Source organism: Synchiropus splendidus, chromosome 10 (genome assembly GCF_027744825.2).
Source record: "Synchiropus splendidus isolate RoL2022-P1 chromosome 10, RoL_Sspl_1.0, whole genome shotgun sequence".
Taxonomy (NCBI): Eukaryota; Metazoa; Chordata; class Actinopteri; order Syngnathiformes; family Callionymidae; genus Synchiropus; species Synchiropus splendidus.
The window spans coordinates 7,649,224-7,668,354 of record NC_071343.1 but is presented as its reverse complement, the minus strand read 5'-3'; the positions used below and the strand labels follow the sequence as shown (position 1 = coordinate 7,668,354).

At 40.8% G+C, this 19,131-nt stretch overlaps 2 protein-coding genes across 2 annotated transcripts; one reads left to right on the top strand and one right to left on the bottom strand.

Annotated features, from left to right (window-relative positions):
• Positions 1 to 588: 588 nt before the first annotated feature.
• Positions 589 to 3,850, top strand: LOC128765776 (protein lifeguard 3-like). The gene is made up of 12 exons (XM_053876840.1): positions 589 to 681; positions 768 to 1,012; positions 1,072 to 1,139; positions 1,211 to 1,275; positions 1,365 to 1,418; positions 2,250 to 2,300; positions 2,376 to 2,415; positions 2,553 to 2,590; positions 2,666 to 2,753; positions 2,973 to 3,068; positions 3,137 to 3,190; positions 3,273 to 3,850. Exons 2-12 carry the CDS (start codon positions 769 to 771, stop codon positions 3,420 to 3,422), a joined length of 948 nt encoding a protein of 315 aa, XP_053732815.1. The 5' UTR covers positions 589 to 681; position 768; the 3' UTR covers positions 3,423 to 3,850.
• dars1 (aspartyl-tRNA synthetase 1) lies at positions 3,792 to 18,878 on the bottom strand. The gene is made up of 18 exons (XM_053876834.1): positions 18,720 to 18,878; positions 16,334 to 16,436; positions 15,770 to 15,799; positions 15,436 to 15,493; positions 14,238 to 14,330; positions 12,984 to 13,086; positions 11,029 to 11,131; positions 10,536 to 10,616; positions 9,938 to 9,997; positions 8,511 to 8,622; positions 6,899 to 7,033; positions 5,905 to 6,052; positions 5,317 to 5,463; positions 5,148 to 5,190; positions 4,990 to 5,070; positions 4,469 to 4,580; positions 4,315 to 4,386; positions 3,792 to 4,249 (listed from the first exon to the last, which is right to left on the bottom strand). Exons 1-18 carry the CDS (start codon positions 18,740 to 18,742, stop codon positions 4,158 to 4,160), a joined length of 1,596 nt encoding a protein of 531 aa, XP_053732809.1. The 5' UTR covers positions 18,743 to 18,878; the 3' UTR covers positions 3,792 to 4,157.
• Between the last annotated feature and the right edge of the window lie 253 nt (positions 18,879 to 19,131).

Sequence of the window (19,131 nt, the reverse complement as noted above, 5' to 3'; positions counted from 1 at the left end):
AATAATAATATTCACCTTTATTAGACAGGATAAAGGTACATAAAATCAGATTTTTAAAAGTTGTTTTCCTTATGGCAATGGACAAGAAACCGACTACACTATATTTGATGAATATATACATATAGTTTAACAGTTATATTTCAAAAGAAATAGATGTTTTATTACACATTTTCCTCATTTGATCAGTACACAAAGCTAGATGAGCCTTTTTGACAACTTTGAGAGAGGCGTGAAATATCGACGTGAAATATATGTGACTTAGACCTATGATCACTTTTGAAGAAAATGTATTTTCTTTAATACGTTTCCTGCATCCTTCCACCCCTCAATGCTTTTATTTTGGAAAAAAAAAAAAAAAAGAGAGAGACCTACCGTTCGCCATCAGGCTCCATTGCTCACCTACTGAATTATTGAGGAACCGTCCCATTGGAATATTTGCTTAAGTAAAGAACAGGAAGAGGCACTGTCCTTTATTTTTGCTCTCTTTTTTTGGCATTTCAGTCTGACTTTTATCATATTTGTTGCATTTTCATCCAGTTCTCTCATGTGAGTCCTCAGAGGGGAGACACCTGCAAGAGTGTGGGTTTCAGTCCACATATCCAGTTACAAAGATAACATCGTCTTGTGCGGTAAGTCTACAAAACCACCAGGAACAAGGAGAGCTACCGCAGACTTGAGCAGGTCAGTTCATTTCTCTGCCTAAATACAATGTTTCTGCTGAGCTTGAGATATGAACGGTGTTGTTATTCTGAAGGTTTTGTGTTTAGAATGACAAGTAAACTGGACAAGCCTCCGTCATATGAGGAGGCATTACGCCATCCAAAGAATGACCCCAACCAGCAAGAGCATGGCCCCTCGTTCCCCCCTCCTCCATCTTACACCCCGGGGCCCGGCGTGTTTCCTGGACCGCCTGGCTACGGTGGTCCGGCTGGGATGTGGGCCACCCCCGGGTTCCCTCCTGGGATGCCCACTGTATCGACTCTGTGTGCAGGAGTTCCTTCTAACAGCCCAGGTTCGACACAGTCGCACTTGTGTTATGATGTAAAGTTTGATGTTGTCTGAACTCTGCAGAAGAGGTGGACGATTTCCAAAACTCTTCCTGGGACAACATTTCTGTTCGTCACGCCTTCATCAGGAAGGTACGGGGCGTCACCCCAGAACATCTTTCTCACTTTTCCAAGCGTGTCTTTGACCTTTTCTTTCAACACAGGTCTATTTAATCGTGGCGGCTCAACTCACAGTCACCATTTCAATAGTGGCCGTCTTCACCTTCGTGTGAGTGTTGGTCGCTGTCCGCGTCAAAAATAACTGCCTGTGTAAATCTGTGTTGTCTGACAATGCTGTTGTCATTTGTGTCTTCCCAGTGAGCCAGTGAGAGAGTTTGTCATCAAATACCCTGGTGTCTACTGGGCTTCGTTGTAAGTAAAAAAAAAAAATCACATGGACTATAAACAGAACAGTGGAAAATATTGAATATTAAAAAGATCATGTTGATCAAATTTGCAATACATAAATACCACTTAATAAGAATGCAATAGGAGGAAGTAAAGAGGTAACTAAATCGTATTCACAGTGTCGAGTTAATGCAGCTCAAGCTTCAACACAGTGTTTTTTTTTTCTACATAACTCGTTTATAATATTCCGCGTGCAATGAGTCCAAATGGACAGCAGATGGCAGTAGCGTCACAGTGTTCCAGTCAGACACGCGAAGGAGACAAAAGAAGAAGCCAACCGCGGGGAATGAATGAGAGAACATCCAAAGCGTTTATTCCCCATAGTGACAGAGATGATCATTTATGACAAGGATTCTATTGTATGTGGTGTTGTATCCGGAGCTGATCATATGGCCATTTCTTGCCAACTGTGAAAGTGTACATGAAATATGTGTAACCGCACTTATTATTAGTCGAATGAGACAGAAATGATCAAGCGTTATCATGAATATTCCAGAGACTCATATTTATTTCAGCACTGCAACAGCAAAACTCAACCTCAAAGGTCATCAGTCAGAGTTACCTCCTTCCTCAGGACTTTCAAAATAAAGCTGCCGGAAACTGGATATGATTAACAGCCTCATATAGGGTTTTCTTACAAATGCTTGTAGGTTTTTAAATAATTTTCTTGATAAAAAAAACAAATATGGATAGATACATAATCCAATAATAATAATAAAAATAATAATACAAGCAAAACTAGCCAGCTACAGACACCATAAACAGAACTAATACATGGCTATAATCTCTCCACAGAGTTACTTATTTTGTGGTTTACTGCGTTCTCATTTGCTGTAAAGAGCCCAGGTACAAGCTTTCAGCTTCCATAGTTTTACCTGTCTTTATCCACAAACTTTTTTTGAACACCCATTCTATCTTCAGGAGACGTTTTCCATGGAACCTCGTGCTGCTGGGAGTGTATGTAAGTAGCCTGCGTTTCCAGTTATTACCCAACTGGCTGCTGCATTCGAAGATCAGCCATAATTACAGAGCACATAACAGGATATAAACAAAATGAATCCCTGGCTAAACTGTCCATGCCTTTCTTCTTTCTCCCAGACACTTACCTTGTCCTACATGACGGGAACAATCTCGAGGTGCCATTCTATTTTTTTCACTAAACCAGTGTGTGGTGAATTTTTACTCGTCTAACCTTTCTATTTTTTGTGTAGTTATTATGACACCAAAGCAGTGTTCATTGCCATGGGAATCACAATGATAGTGTGCGTGACTGTCACCGTCTTCTGCTTCCAGACCAAGGTAGATGGAGACAAGCCGCTCCTTTGTTGCTTGTGAAAAAGAACGCCTCGTCTCACATTACAATGAAGATCCCTGTGTCTTTAAATATTTATAGTGTTCCAGGGATATAAGTGAATCTAACTTCACCGACTTGACACAGCAGTTCATTTTCAAGCTTTCTTTCGTTCCTTTCTTTAAAGATTCTGACTTGGACGACTAATGTAACCGTTCTTACCGCAGGTGGACTTCACTTCCTGCGGCGGGCTCCTCTGTATCGCCAGCATTTTGCTCACGATCGTCGGCATTGTTACTGCGGTGGTCCTCTCGTTCAAATACGTAAGAAATCTCTGTCCAAAATTTCAACATCAATACAGTGGGTCATCACGGTGACTATCACTCCACAGATCTCATGGGTTCACATGCTGTATGCAGCGATTGGAGCCATCGTTTACACTTTGGTAGGTGCTGACTATCAAACAGACAAATATATCAGCGATTCATTTTAGGAAGGAGACTCATTGATGTCTCATCCGTCTGCAGTTTTTAGTTCATAACACCCAGCTTCTCATCGGGAACCGTGAGTTGGCCATCAGTCCAGAAGAATACATCTACGGAGCTCTCTCCATCTACATGGACGTTGTCAACATCTTCCTCTTTATCCTCCAGTTCAGTGGCGCAGCTACTGAATAACGTCCAAGATTCACGTCTATGGTAGTGATGGGCTTCGGAGACTTCACGAAACCATGCTCTAATTTTCATAGCCCACTAGATGGCACTCTCAACACAACCATATCAATAAAACCTCTTCTAAAAAACAAAAAAAAAAAAAAAAAGCGAGAGCGCCACCTACTGAGCTCTGAAAATGAGGACACGGTTCCATGAAGCCCATCACTAGTTCTTGGATGTTAACACTGAAGCACTTTGAAAAAAAATCATCTTCAGAATTATAACAGCCTTGACTTGTTCAACATATCAGTTACTCTCTCCAATAAAGCCAGTATTATCTATGAGCATATAAGCAGCGTTTTAATCACATATATAATAAGAGGACTGAGCACGTAAGGAGTGAAAATGTTTTATTAGCCATGATTGCTATTTCCTTACATAGAAAAACATGTTTCAGGCCCAATTTAGAAGGTTATTTTTTAGTCTGTGCTGGTCTTAAAGTGATAGAAAAGTACTGACAAAGACAGACTCCAAGACCTTCAGAGTGCATTTAAGGGCTGCTTGTAAACAGACTGATCACATACTGTTAGACACCTTAGCAATAAATCAGTAAAACTCACTCCTCTGTGGTGATTATGTCTATCTTATTATTCATGATCCGATTAGTTTGATAGCTCCTCTCCCCTGTCTGGACTAAGAATGTTCCCTTTCACCATCATCTGAGTCACATGATCCCAGGTTGTTCTTGTGGTTACTGGATCAAGGTGTCAGGCGCTTGGGGTCACGTGGGAACATGGAGGTCTGGCGGATGTTGTGGAGACCCAGGTACAGCATGCACACTCTCTCCAGGCCTGAGAGGACCACACGTTGGTCAGTCGACAGGAAATTCAACACATCACCTTCTCGACTGTCTTACCGATGCCGCCGCCTCCATGTGGGGGAGCCCCAAATCGGAAGGAGTCAATGTACGCTTTGATCTTCTCCAGATCTGAAATGAACCGGATTGGTCATTTTAATTTACCGGACTGACTCATTCTTGTAGTTTTATCCAACAATTGAGGTGTGCTCACCGATCTGGTGGAAGGTCGCTCTTTCAGTTAGCAGCTGGGCGTCGTGGACTCTCTGGGCTCCAGACAGGATCTCCTCCCCCCGCATGAACATGTCGTAGGAGTTGGAATATTTCTGGAAGATGTTTGTATTGAAATACAAGACATGAGTCGGAGAAAAAAGGCAATGATGCCTATCCGAGGTCAGGTCACCGGGGCAGCAGCCAGGAATAAGAGACCGAGACTTTGGCTCCCCCGAGTGGAAGAGCAGTAATTCTACTGTGATCCAAACCTAATCTATAAAGGGGAGTAGGAACATATCTTGACCAGACAATCTGAAGCTTTGCCTTTTGGCTCAGCTCTTAATGTTAAGAACATTAAATATAATTCAAATCATCGTCAATAATTCTGGGAAATCAGGCAGAACTCATTCCGAAACAATGGCAAACAGTGAAGACGGTGATTTAATAGCACAGACACAGCAGGCCGTTAAGAGTTGCATTAAAATGGAGATATATACAGTGGGCGTGTGGTGAAAAACTCACCGGGTTGTTTGGATCAGGCATGGTGTAGAAAGGTCGCACCGCCAGCGGGTATTTGTCCAGCACGTAGAAGTCGGTGTCATACTTGGGTCAGAACACAAAAATGTTAGATGTCGATCAATATTGTTTTTTATTATGCACCGGTGGCACTTGAGTCATACCTTTTCTTTCACGAGGCGGCCCAGGAGCTTTTCATTCGGTGTGCTGGAGAAGAAAAATACACAGGACAAAAAGGGTAACTTGTGATGCACAAAAGCAGCTCATCATTTTGAGGGTGTAAGAAACTTTTGAGTCCAACAGCTGAACCTCTGAGTGGCGGTCACGTCTCACCTGAGGTCATCTTCGTCGCCCATCTCCACGCCTGCCTCCCGCAGCATGGCCACTCCCTCTGTGTACTCCAGCCTCAGAGTCGGCTCCAGGAATTTGAAGGGCTCGCTGGGGTACTGCTTGTTCACTGTCTGGATCTCAGTCTGGAAGCTGAGCACAAGAAGAAGTGAAAAATGTTGCCACCACAAAGAGAGAAGCTGAATATGTCAAGATTGACGACCAAGAAAAAAATATAGACTTGTAGACTTAAGATGTTAAACTAAAGAGACAAAAATAGAATCTAAATAATGTGAATGAAAGGCACAAATCCATCCATGTTCAACTACTGTACGTACAGCAATGTTTACATGAAGAAACTTTGGATCATTTAACAATGAGCTCTTGAAAAGTTTGACAGTATATTCATGTTTTAGGAAGCTTATGGCATTTAGACAGATTCCACGCCGATGAGTCTTTTGAGAGTGCACTGACTTTTTCTTACCACTAGGAGGCAATAGCACCAAAGTTCTCTTTTGTATCTCACTAAGAAGTCTGGCTGGTTGCTGGTAGTAATGTAACTCAAACAGTATCTCAAAAGTCCTGTGGTCTTACTTGTCTCGGAGGCCCTTGAAGATCTGGACCATTGTGTCAGTGATGGAGTCAATCACCTCATGGTAGTGGTAGTTGAAGGCCATTTCAATATCCAGACCCACAAACTCTGTCAAGTGACGGTGGGTGTTGGAGTCCTCAGCCCTGAAAACTGCACACGTAGACATCACAAAGTCGGAACTTCACAAAAGAGACAGTAACATACAGATAACAATGGAAGCATTTTTAAAACATGACCAACACGACACTCAAGGAGCAAATGTGTTTTGAGTTAATGAAACGTTTACAATGTCACAATGTAGAATTAAAACTTCTTTTCTAGCAACTATGATTATCAATGTTGCACACACTTCAGTCACAAAGCCACAAATTCCAACAAAAGTACAGTGTTGCAACAGAAGAGTCTATGCAAGTTCTGTAACACTACATTATGCAATGGACTGACTTTTTTGGTCATTGTTGCACCAACCGATTCAACTATGTTCTCATTTTCAGTGAGTAGGAATCCAAATATTTATCTTGGAACACAACTGCCAAATGGAAATGTAAAAATGTTTTTTTCTTCTGCTGAAAGATGCACCTTGTAACAAATCATCTTCAGTAATGTGTAAAATTGTAGCTCCCCATTGGATTCCTGTCCTTCTCAGATTGTTAATTCAATGAGGATTTACTGACAGAGGTGCACATATAAATCACTGAGGCTGCGCACCACGTACCACTTGCAATCCAGAGCGAGTGACTTGACACACATGAACAGACGGGGGCAGTGTTTGCTGAGCCTTTCTCAAACTCGGTTAGTCCACAGTCCCATTTCAACACTTGTGCAATAAACATGCCATCAGCTACAGCTATGTTTTAGGCGACAGGGGAAAACTGTGTCCAACAGCACACAACCAGTCCTTTCAGAGAATTGGCTGGAAGCTTTTAATGAATCTCCTGTCTTCCGTTTCTTTCTTAGCATAAATGAATCGTGGGCGGGAGGAGGAGGGACTCTCACCTGGTCCCACACAGAAAACCTTGTCGAAGTCAGCACAGATGCACATCTGCTTGTACAGCTGGGGCGACTGCGCCAGGTAGGCGCTGGTTTTGAAGTAAGACACGGTGAAGACGTTGGCTCCACCTTCACTGGCAGCTGGTGGAGACAAACATAGACACATAGCAATTAAAACCTCTTGTTTAGTTTGAAGAAAAACCCTCCAAAGGTCAAGTCAGGAACTCTTCAGCTGTCGTTGGGTTGTCATTATTTCCTTTGTCCTTGAAATCTGAAATATTTATGACACAACTCGTGTGGGGAAAAAAAAGCATATGCACGGCTGTTTACTATTTACACCAAACATCTGTATATCTATTGGCAACTAACGCTTGGTTTTTCATGAAACATAAAGTGATTAATTCACAGCAAATTATAGAACAAATTGACATCCCAGCTTTGATGCTAAAAATAAGACAAGCTAATAAGCTAATTGATTCCCAAATTATTCACCATTTTGGATGAGAAAAAGCGATGAATTAACATTCACATTCTGCAGAAGCCAAACAACGTGTTTTAAGCCTCCTGTTTTCGCAGACAGCACAGACTTACATAACAGATTTGTGGTTTCTTGTTTGACACATCAAAGGAGCATACTACGTATATACAATATTCTCATACAAAAATTAGGGCGGAGGCTCACACCACAGCAACGGCTGGCAGTACATGGGTGTAAGCAGGCAGGAAAAAGTGGTTTCGGAGCGGCGGGAAAAAAAATGACTTATCGACAAAACGTGCTGCCCTCTGCCCGCGTAAAATTTGAATTCAAGATTGCGTTTGTTTGCTCGAAAAGAGGAAGTGAAAGTTGGCGGCTGTCGTCACACTGTACTCAAAAACAACAGATGACAGCTGTGAACTGAAAGAACGAAAACAATTAGAATTGTTATCACTCTCGCTCATATGATTACACAGGAGGGAATAGCTTGCTCCAAAGCAAACGCCACAGGGCATCTGGAAACAAAGCTCTTCGCAAACTACTTGTTAAGGGAATATTTTCCTCATCCGCTCCATTGAAATGTTTGACTGACGCCAATCGTGTTTTAATTACATAGCACCGCTTTTGTAACTGCTGAACACTCCCAGCGCATTTCTTTCTGGTATCTTCTCAGGACTTCTCAGTCCAGTTTATGGAAGGCAAGACGGTGCTGTGGATGACATTCAGTCCATTCAACCAAATCTCCAACACCAGATTCTTTTTAGCCACAAACAGTAAATTTTACACACTTGAGAGGATGTAAACACAGCCACTGGATGCAGATAATATGGACATAATGAATGAACAACAACAACAATAATAATAATAACCACAATCTATAATGTGGACTAACTAGACAAGTCCTTCCTGTATTCATTTTAAATCAATGTTTCAGTGAAACTAACACTGTGTACCTCAGCTGCAAGTCTCACTCTTGATTTAACTCACTAAATCTAAACTGAACTTGAGAGTGGTCACGCACAGCTTCAACTGTCACATGGTGACTCACTGAACACCTGTGGGTGGTGGTGTTGAAATCAAATTGAAACAAAGAATCAATAAATGACTCAACGGCTTGGGTTCGATGGAGGTGGGCGTGTTTACCAGATATGATTTTAGGAGTCTGGATCTCCACAAAGCCCTTCTTGGTGAGGGTGTCTCTGAAGAGTTGGCACACCCCGGACTGCAGTCGGAAGATGGCCTGGCTCGTGGTTGTCTACAAGGAAAAAAAACAACACAGATCTGACTAGATGTGCAAAAGTCAGTCAACCAACGGCAACGACACTCCTTGTTCAACAAATGGTGAATCACCAATTTGCTGAAGTCAAGACACGCAGACGGGCCTGGAGCACAAAACCTATGATTAGGAGTGTAAATACTGGAACCAAGACAGGGAGACCAAACACTTCAATCAAAGCAGATAATGACATTATTGGCAATCCCCAAAACACCCTTTAAAGAGCACAGTTCCAGCGTGTTTGAAAACTCAAACTACTGCAATGACAATATACAGCACTCCTGCTGACACATTTCCCTGAAGACAAGCCATCAATGACGAGAAATGTCAACCAAAACAAATGAGGTGGTGAAAACACAAAAAACAAAATTCTTATCGTTTCCTAGCACAGGCTTCCTAGGTCAAACCAGCTTCGGGTTCACTCAAGATATTACCCATGTCCCAGAGGACAATTGACCCAAACAGAGCTAATCTCCACTGTCGTCTTTTATCAACAGTGACAATGAATAGTGTCTCAATAAAATATGAACATCTTGTTTTTATCTTATCTAGACGGCACCATCGGAAAAAAAAAAACGGTCGACTCTCAACGGCTCTCATCTACCTGGGGCAAGTTCTGGCAGTCTATGACCACGCCCACTCGCTGAGCAGGCATGTGATAGGACAGAATCATCTGACCAGGTCGAGATTTTCCAAATCTCAAAAAGAGTGATAAACAAACTATTTTGGCATTAATATTTGGTATTTGGTGAGACAGTGGTGCATGACTATTATCAGATGACAGATCAGATCAGATCACAAGACACAAAACAAAGGGGTGAAAAGCATTAAACAGTATCATGTTGTGGCTAATACATGAAGCCGGAAGTATGAGAAGAACAAATTTGCACCGGTGCAAATTATACACAAACGACAAACAACAGCTGGATCCAACTAACTTGTGAAAATAGAACATTTCCACAGCGGAGCACCTTTCATTTGCTCGCCTGGAAAGGCGGTTGTTTTGGAGCTCCATTACTAGGGAGGATTTATGGTTCCCTTTGAGAGTGTCCATCTACTGGTGTGGGAAACACTTCACAGCTTCCCTGGATCTGAGGTGTTCATGAAGTCAAAGTGAAGTGTTTCATAAACAGGTGTTGCCTTGAAAACAACACAACTCTGTTCACTGATGCTGCATTTTTCACACGTACAGAGAGACGTGTCAAAAACACCGCTTCATCTACATTTCAGAGAAGGAATACGCCATCATGCGGGAATATTCTATATATTTTTTTCTCATTAAAAACAGACTTACCCTGAGATCAATCACCCTGTTGTCCAGTCGTGTATCCTGGTTGACGGTAGCTCTGCCATCCTAAACCAAAAATAAATCGATAACATTATTAGTATTAAAGTAGTATAAAATGTATTTTACTTCCTGAAAAAAGTTTGAATTCTGTACCAGACAAGAGATTTTTCTCAACAACTGAAAAAGAACTGCTGTATTTTTTTAAACACCACATAAGAAGTGTTGTCATACAACATGACTAGGATCAACTGTAACACAAGAAGCAGAAGATGAGAGACAGTCAGGAGCAAATATAGAAAGACAAACAAAAGAGTAAATGTTTCATCACAGGAGGAACTACAGGTTCAGGGGTCAGGGAGGTCAGACTTCCTTGCGGAGGTATGAGCTAAACTCTTTGCAGCATCCTGCCACAAACGGCTAAGTGCCAGGGGACATTGATGTTAGACTGGCAGGCATTTGGGGAACGATGTTTGCTATGGTCTGCATCTCTTAGAATATCGAAATATGAAATCAAATTTAAAAAAACACGTAGCACTTCATATAACGTTGTAGCGGTTACCGAGTTAAATTCTAGAATTCATAGATCACTATGTCCATCCTTTACCTCGTCACCCTCTCCTTCAGGCCTGACAGCATCCTCCAACTGCAAAGGCAGGCGAGGCTCAGCTTGGCTGATGACAAAAATCTGAAAAAAAAAACATCTTACGCCATCAACATACATTGGCAGAAAGCCACAAACGGTTCGATTCAATCTTCAAAAGACTCAAAAGTACACAGCGTATATTAGAAAAAAAACAAACATCAAAGGGCAACATTTCTTTCAGGCGTCACCTCTGAGACAGTTTCTCTGTGCAGCTTAAGGTAAAGAAATATCAGCTAAATATTTATTTTATGAGCCTGAAAACATTACTGAAAGACAATCACGACAGTAATAGCCAACTGTTTAGATTCAATCTGTTTTGTAGTGTCACATAATCCACAAAATGAGCATAATCATATATTACTACAGAACTACTGAAGGGAGATGAATGTTTTCGTCTCAGTGCGAAAACACAGTGGTTTCATTTTCTCTGATTGCTAAAATGAAATGTGCCTACTCTCTCAATGTGCAGCTCCACATCTTGTTGGGTGCAGCTCTCAATCTTCTGCTCCACTTTTCTCACTGAGGCCTCCACATCGACGATGCTTTCCTTGGTAATGCTGTGAGGTGAAAGCAAGGTCAATAGAGAACTTAGATATGAATATACAAGACATATTTGTTGAATCTATTTGGCAAATATTTCCTCAAATCCAAGATGTTCAACAAAAGTGTGAGTACATTTTCTAAATGACTAGCTTATCTCAGACCAAAATATGAAACTGGACCAGCAGGAAAATTAAAGGTAATCCCTCACTTCTCATTACACTGAAGTAATGAGAGACAGGAATCAAGGAAAACAGCTCTTCATTCTTCTCCAGGGCAGCTGTCGCCATGTGCCCTTCAGCAGGAGATACTGACCAGGGGTTGGACTTAAGAATGGTAAATGTGATTAAATGAGCTTATTTTCATTATGATTCAGAAATAAAGGCTTGATATAAGCCATGATTTCAGGCAGAAACCTTCTCAACTTTGACAGTCCAGATACATCAAAACCAATACATTTGGAAGTGGCTTGGACACACAATGAGTGGGAAGAGATTTCCCCAGTAATGCCACCGCTGCCCTGAACATGATTATTAGAGGATTTACTAGTAATCCTGGATCTTACTTAGCAAGTCAATCATCTCAAACACTCGAGTCAGACATGAGAAAGCAGGGTGAAAGGGAAAGACGATGCCACCTGTTTTATGACTTCAATACGTAAACACGCATGATCCGAGTGAGGTAAACCACCTGGTCATCAGCTCTTGTCTCATATCACACAATGGTTTGTGTCTATGCAAGATAGGATATTACAAATATTATTTCTACGTCTGTTTAAATTATAATAAGAATTACGTTTTCTTTTGAGAATATACAGGGGTTGGACAGAATAATGGAAACACCTTAAAGCTAAAAAAAAGCTTTAAGGCGTTTCCATTATTCTGTCCAACCCCTGTAACCGGTATAAAGACAGCTTTTTATTTACCATAAATAAAAACATATCCTTCAATGAATTATGTTAGCAATACTATCCTGACAAAATAGACTGAAATGCTGTTCCATCAAAAACATATAGAGCAAAAATGTCAAGTACCAATTGTTACTAAAGCCACAGCCGCTGCGCCTCGAGTATGACCAAAACAACCACACACGCAACCAACTGTAAGCCTGCGTGATGTAAATCATTCTTATCTATACAACCGTGTCATCACTTTTAGTCCTGGTTAAATATTACACAACCACTCAACTGACCAAGCACGCTATATTGCTAAACCCAATTGAGGAAGTCGTGCACACAAATATACATACACATCAAGATATTAAGTCGAATGTTTTTTTTTTCTAACGTACCTAGATGAAGATAAGATGAATGACAGTTTAAAAATCATATAAAGCTAATGGGTAACAGCAGAAGCAGGCCAAAGTCAAGATACTTTGACTTTGATGTCTGGCAAGAAGCTGTGTCAGTCTGATCAGGCAACTGAGGTCAAGTCGGTTCAAGTCGGAATAGCAGTTAGTATCTGTACATCCCTGGCACAAAATATGTCGGACACTCAAGTCTCAGCGCTACAATCATTAGTGTGATACGGAAAAAAGCAACTTCCCATTAAGACTACAGCTGTATCTGTCAACAACAGATTTTTTTGTCTTGTCTAAAAGGAGTAATGGACAACAATAGGTCGACTCAAGTCACTAACAATGTTTGGTTTTAATGAACGCCTCTCTGATCAAACTGCCATGTTAGCAGGAACCACTCCATTAAAACACTGCTGTATCCCACCCTGCTTTTCTTGTCAGGTGAAAAATGATTGATTTCCTCAGCCTCCACCTCAGAATGTGCGAAAATGGACCAGTGGACCATTAGGGTCGCGGATTTTCCCACCATTGTTTTCCCATTTTCAAACAGGAAACGGAGTCTCTTGAACTCACTTTGCGGCAAACTTGACCATCTGCTTGCTGGCACGATCTCCCACCGCGACCAGGGCCTGCACGTTGAACTGCTGTTGACGCAGGACCAAGAAGCATTGCTTCCCTAAAAACAAACCAACCACAGCGATCAGTAAAATAAAGTGTTAGATGAATAAGTATCTCTGAAGGGAAACTTCAAAGTGGTTGATTGTAGCCCTCGACACACAAAGTCCTACTAAGAGTGTCAATGAGTCGGTCAACAAAGTCTTGACCAGTTAGACCACCCAGGTACTTTGATGTTTATGTCCTGTGGGGGTGGGGCGTGGGGATAGGGGCACAGCCATTATCTCACAGACAGATGCACCTGATCTCAGACTGAATCAGGATGTTATTCATGTGAGATATCCTTCCATATGGCAGAGAGAATGAGGACATGAGCAGAGTGACACTTGACCGCGGAAGTTATTCCGAGAAGAGTTGTTTAGGTTGACGTAAATAGTGACAAAAAAATGTTTCAGTACTTCACATTTTAGCGTAGTATTTCTTAAGTAGATTTATGTCAAATATTTGAAGAATTACGAAATACTTTGAATTTGTTTTCTAACCTAACATATGAAATCTCACGTTTACATGACCGCAAAAATAATAATTTCATTTCAAAACGCTACCTTTAATAACTGAAACCTTCCAACAGTTTAAGATCTTATTGAAGATTTTAAACTGCAGATCTTGTTTACAGCGCTGAATCAGATGGAAGATGAAGTCCAGTCACTATCAGTTTCAGAGCAGTAAGTTCTCAATACACCACAAAGAAAAACGCACATTTTGAACTAGCAAGATGGATGAGAGCAGAGAAAAGAAGGCAAAAACATGAGGTCATATATTTCAACGAGAGTTACATCATCTCATTTACGGTCAAAATAATTTTCTAACTTCTTTGTGGTCCAGTATGGGTGTGTGAGTGAGGTCTGAAAATGATAAGCTCTATATATCAGGGTGCTAATCAAACAGATTCTTGCTTTCGTTTGTAATTTGTTCGCACTTGCTTCCGCGTGGCCATGGGAAAATAGAAGAGCAGTGAGGTGGAGGCTTTGTTGACTTCTCACCAAAAGAGAAGAAAGTGACATTGGGAACGTGGCCTGAGGGCAAGTTCTTCAGTGGTAAACCACCAGATAAGCTCACAGGTCATCTAATCCTGGGTGTTTGTGTTTTTTGTCACAAAAGTAAGTTTGTCTAATCCAAGGAAGGTGAACAAAGACAAGGGAGTGATCTCACCTTTGGCTCGGCTGGTGTGAACTCGGGCGCGTAGCCAGATCAGCTGGTCAGCTTTCTCAGGAGTCAGGTCTTGGACCAGGACCAGCGCTCTGTCTGAGACACGGAAACACAAAGAACTTGTCCGGCTTATTGTGCCCCCAGTTTAGATCAAGAAACCTGCATCGCTTTTAATACTGGCAGAAACCCAAAGGCAGAGAGAAATATGAAAATCTGTCTCGCCAAACCCACAACAATGCACTCACATTACAGACCTATCTAACAAATAAGACACATGAGGAGCCAAGATCAGAAGCTTTCTCACTTTGCCATTCTCTTGATGCTTCATGAAAAATCGACTCCAGTTTCACAAATGTCACTCAGACATGCTTTCCACTTGTTATCAGCTAATTCATGAGGCAGACACAAAGACTATCGCGCCAAAAACCGGGCTGCCTTTTGGCTGAGAACTCCACATCAGCCCACATGAAAGCAGCCACCCCACCCCGATGCGCCTTATCCCTGTGGCTGGGTTCGGCATGCAGGTGAATGCAACCCCACTTTGTTCGCTGCCACTGGAGCTTAAAGAGCCTCCAGACAGACGGACGACTGAGTGGTTTGCTTGCCACCTCCCCAGCATTCAGCCCCAAATCTCTGCATCTCTCCGATCATCAAAGACAGGAGAGAATTTGTAATCAAATGAATAAACAGCATGGACTTTTGTTATAGGCTATGTTCAACTGAAAAAATGAAGACAAAAGTAACTTGAGAACTTGCAAAATGAAATGTCAAAGCACCATCATTCAAATTGAGGATTCATTTGTCTTCAGTCAAGAGTTGAATGATGTGAAAGAATAAGCCCAACAGCTTTGTCTTCAAATACTCATTCTATTCTAGTATTTCAGTACATCGTGCTTAAAGGGGCAGCTCGATCGAAGTCTATCTATTTGTTAAGAGAATTTCCTACAGAGAAAATTCAAATCTTAAGCATGTTGTTAACAAGCCCAACAAATCTAAATAAACGTATTAGATAACAACAACACACAGATGCACTCTCCATCCAGAGTAAGTCCATCTGTATGATTTTCCATGTCATACAATTTCATGGGCAAATGAAGTCCACTGTAGACAAAGCCTTTCTCCGTAAATCAACAAAGAGATCATGAATAACAAAATCAATGTATTACTTTATGTTTTACTCAAGAAAAAACCCAGCACTTACCCAGTTTCTGCTGAGACTGAACCATTGCTGGAACTCCGTATCGGTCCTTAGCAAAGTCCTGAAATGCATTTGAATAGCTTATTTTAGACAAAACTAAATTCAGATTCTTCATATTAAATGTGTGCAACAATGCCAAACATTACATTCGTAATAGCAGCACCATGCATGTCCCTAATCTTTTTGATTTGCGATTGTGACCAGGTGTTTAATGAATAAAGTTCAGGAAATACAGGACACTCAATGAATATTCACTCAACCGTCTCACTGAACGGCAATAATTAGGAGACTATGCATGAATGAAGCCAAATGAAAGTAAATTAAAATTCACACTTACATCTTCCTCAGTGGTTTGTTGGTCAGCAGCCTGAAGAAAAAAAATATCGAGTAAATACATCTTGTGATTTCAGAACCTCGAGACAGACACAGATTTCTCACTATCTATAACACTTCCAGTGTATAAAATACATCCCTAGATTCAGGGATTCCACTGTCGTAGAAAAAGACTGATGAAATCAATTTCCAAAAATGGCGTTTTTATTGTGGTGTAAAGCAGACAATATCAACAAGGTTCAATGTAATCAAACAAAGGTAAAGCCACAGTTGGCAAAAACATGGATTGAAAAACTGCAGTTTAAGAGCCAGAAGCAAGATGTTATCATGGTCTCCGAGTGAGATGGCTGTCTGTTAAGAGAAGCTGTGACTTTGTTGTGCACTGGGTTGGAAGGGAAACAGCACTTTGTTTAGGTAGACATAAACAAACCCAAAAATGACAGGAATACTTTGACAATGGAGTCTCATGCCCCCACACTCAATGGCCAACCATGCCTGCAATGTCCTGCACAGACAGACACTGACATTCTGCCAGCTGTAAAGTGAGGTCACGAAAAAAAAAACTGACCAGCTTGGCCTGTTTCTCAGCCTTCTTTGCTGCTTTCTCGGCTTCCTTCTGCTGTTTCTTAAGGGCTTTCTTTGACTGAGCCTGCTGCTCCTCCTCCGTGGCTCTGGGACAGGAAGAAACACACAACATAAACATCCAAGTCAACTTCCACCTTCTATTTTTCTTCCATCCCATAGGAAGGTTTGGACCGCCCGGGAAAACGAAGCCAACTATTAAGTTCGGCTTTTAAGTGCATACTACCTTCGGTGCCATTGTTTCTTTTTCCAAGTACAAAAAGCTTTGTGAATAAAGGCAAAGCATGTTTTCCTTCAAAAGTTTACAGACAAAGAAAATCTCAATTGTAGCGCAGCTCTCTTAGGAAGCACACATTGTTCAAGAAATGTAAAACTGTTATGAGAATTAGAATAATTAAACTATAGAATAAGGAGAAATCCATAGAATTAGAATAATTAAACTGTGCATATGTTAAGAACTGATATATTGTTCATCTATTTATTTTTTTTAACTGTTTAAAAATGCATTTCAAAGTACTTAAAAACAGCAGATAGTTGCTTGTTGAAAAGGTGAAAAACATTTTAGTCGGGACAGTAGTGCCATAAACTTTGTGGTCGCAGACAGCCTGTCATAAAATCATTGAACTCTGCACTCCCTAAACCAGGCCAACATTTGCATTTAAGTGTTTGGAAAATGCAGGTGCTTGAATGAGGTTTTTCTTGGCATTAGCCCAGGTGTAGTTACCCAAAGGAAGCCTATGGGCAAAATCCAGTCATAGGAAATAGCAGGGTCCAATCCAGCCAAAACAACAAATATTTGCCTCACAGAATGAACAACTCCAAGACAGGCTCTTGATCCACCTCCTGTTTTAGTACATTCGGTATCCTGAACATTTAACTTCTTTGTTCCGACTCGTTATTATAGTACATATAGCACAAGTCACCTATGAGAATTTGGCAAACGGCCAATAGGTAAATACCAGTCTTGTCATGACAGGAACCTGAAGGCTATATTCCAGAACACGCCTTAAAAAGCGAGAGAAAAAAGGTCATAGCATGTATATTATATATTAAAAACTACTGAGTACAAATGAAAATTCAGGACTACTTGAATGGGAAACACCAGTGAAACAACATGGTGTGTTTGCTACCATTTGCTAGTGTGGTCTGGGGACCAACTGAGTACAATTATAAAGATTCATACACCCCACGGCCTTTGCAAAATCATTTACAATTAATGGCAAGGAATCATTGTAGTCCAGAATTAGTACCAATGTAAAGGAAACTACGAATGTAAATAAATCAAAGGATAATTAACTGTGATGCAAACACTCCCAGACTGGTTGCTTGGGTATCACCACAGAATGACACACTATGGAGGTTTACATTACACGTGGGAAATCCACTAGCATTTACTAAGTCACTGTGGTTTAATGAAAATGTCATAAAGGTGAAAAGCAAAAATTGCTCAATACTGAAAACCTTCTGCAGAAGTGAAACTGCAAATTGAAGACTGGAAAAAAAACAGATGAAAAACTTGAAAGTAAACCTTGCGAACAGATCCATGATTTGCACTGTCATTCTTCTCTTTTTTGTCAAACATAATGATAGTGAAGCGTGTTGGAGACAGAACCCCAGAGACTGACCCTTTACACCAGTGTCATTTTGATATTTCTTGTACTTAAAACTGAGATATTGCTGAACCTCCAACATTCCTATTTGACTGCAAATGTTATGGCGTGGCTAGCAGCCAGAAGGGAAACTGCTTGGTATTAACATAGGAATGTGTCGAATGACTTAGCCAGACACAGATTTATCTGTGATCTATAATGCTGATTTTGGGAGGGCAACTAAATTGATAAAACGTTTGATGCTATTGAAACATTTAACATTCATTAATGCTAGATGTGTAAACTGCTACAAATCATATAAATATAACGCAATGATATGAGAAAGAGACTAGATTACAAGGGCTGTAAAGTTAATATTCGAATTGTCTCCTTCAGTTGAATGAATATTTCCTGCGTATAACCACGCTTTTTTATTTAAACGACTGGATTACAGCAGGCTTCATATTATGGTGGGGCTTTTTTCTGACTTAAAAGTTGTCGCAGGATTGTCTTAGTGACGTTTCGGTACAAAATACGACAAGAGCAGGAAATTGGCGTTTCCTCTTAACTATCCTCACAACTGACGCAGACAAATCAGGTGAAAACAGAGAAAGTAGGTCGGTCAACAAAGTTTAAAACTCTTGAGATGACGCAATCCACGGCTTGTCACTGCAACATTAGCCGCATGCTAACATCAACTTACTGACGCTGTATGACGTGAGCTATTTCTGCAAAACTGTGGCACGTCACGATTGCATACATCAACATGAAGTGTGTTCTTACCCTTGTACTTCTTCTTTAGTCATTTCTGCTTTTGACTTTTGTCCCCAAAAAGATGCGAAGACGTTTAACAGTTGGTTGTCAATGTGTGAACAGCTGTTCTCGGCATGCTCCTGTACCGGAAAGAAGGACCTGTTTGGGCAGTGCACAAAAGCAACCGGATGTTTCGGTATCCGACTAGAAACAAGTGATTTTAAAAGTTCCTGATAAGTATGGCTTGCATAACAGTAAAAAATAGTATTAAGAATTAAAGAGATTGTCATTCCTGTTTGATTTTTTGTTGAGGATGATACAGCCCTTGTTGTTTGTGGTTTATTTGTTATATTGATTATTTACTGATTATTTGTTGTTTTTTGTTTATTTATTATTTGCTTTTTTGTTCATTTGTTATTTTTCTATGTTTTCCATCTATTTT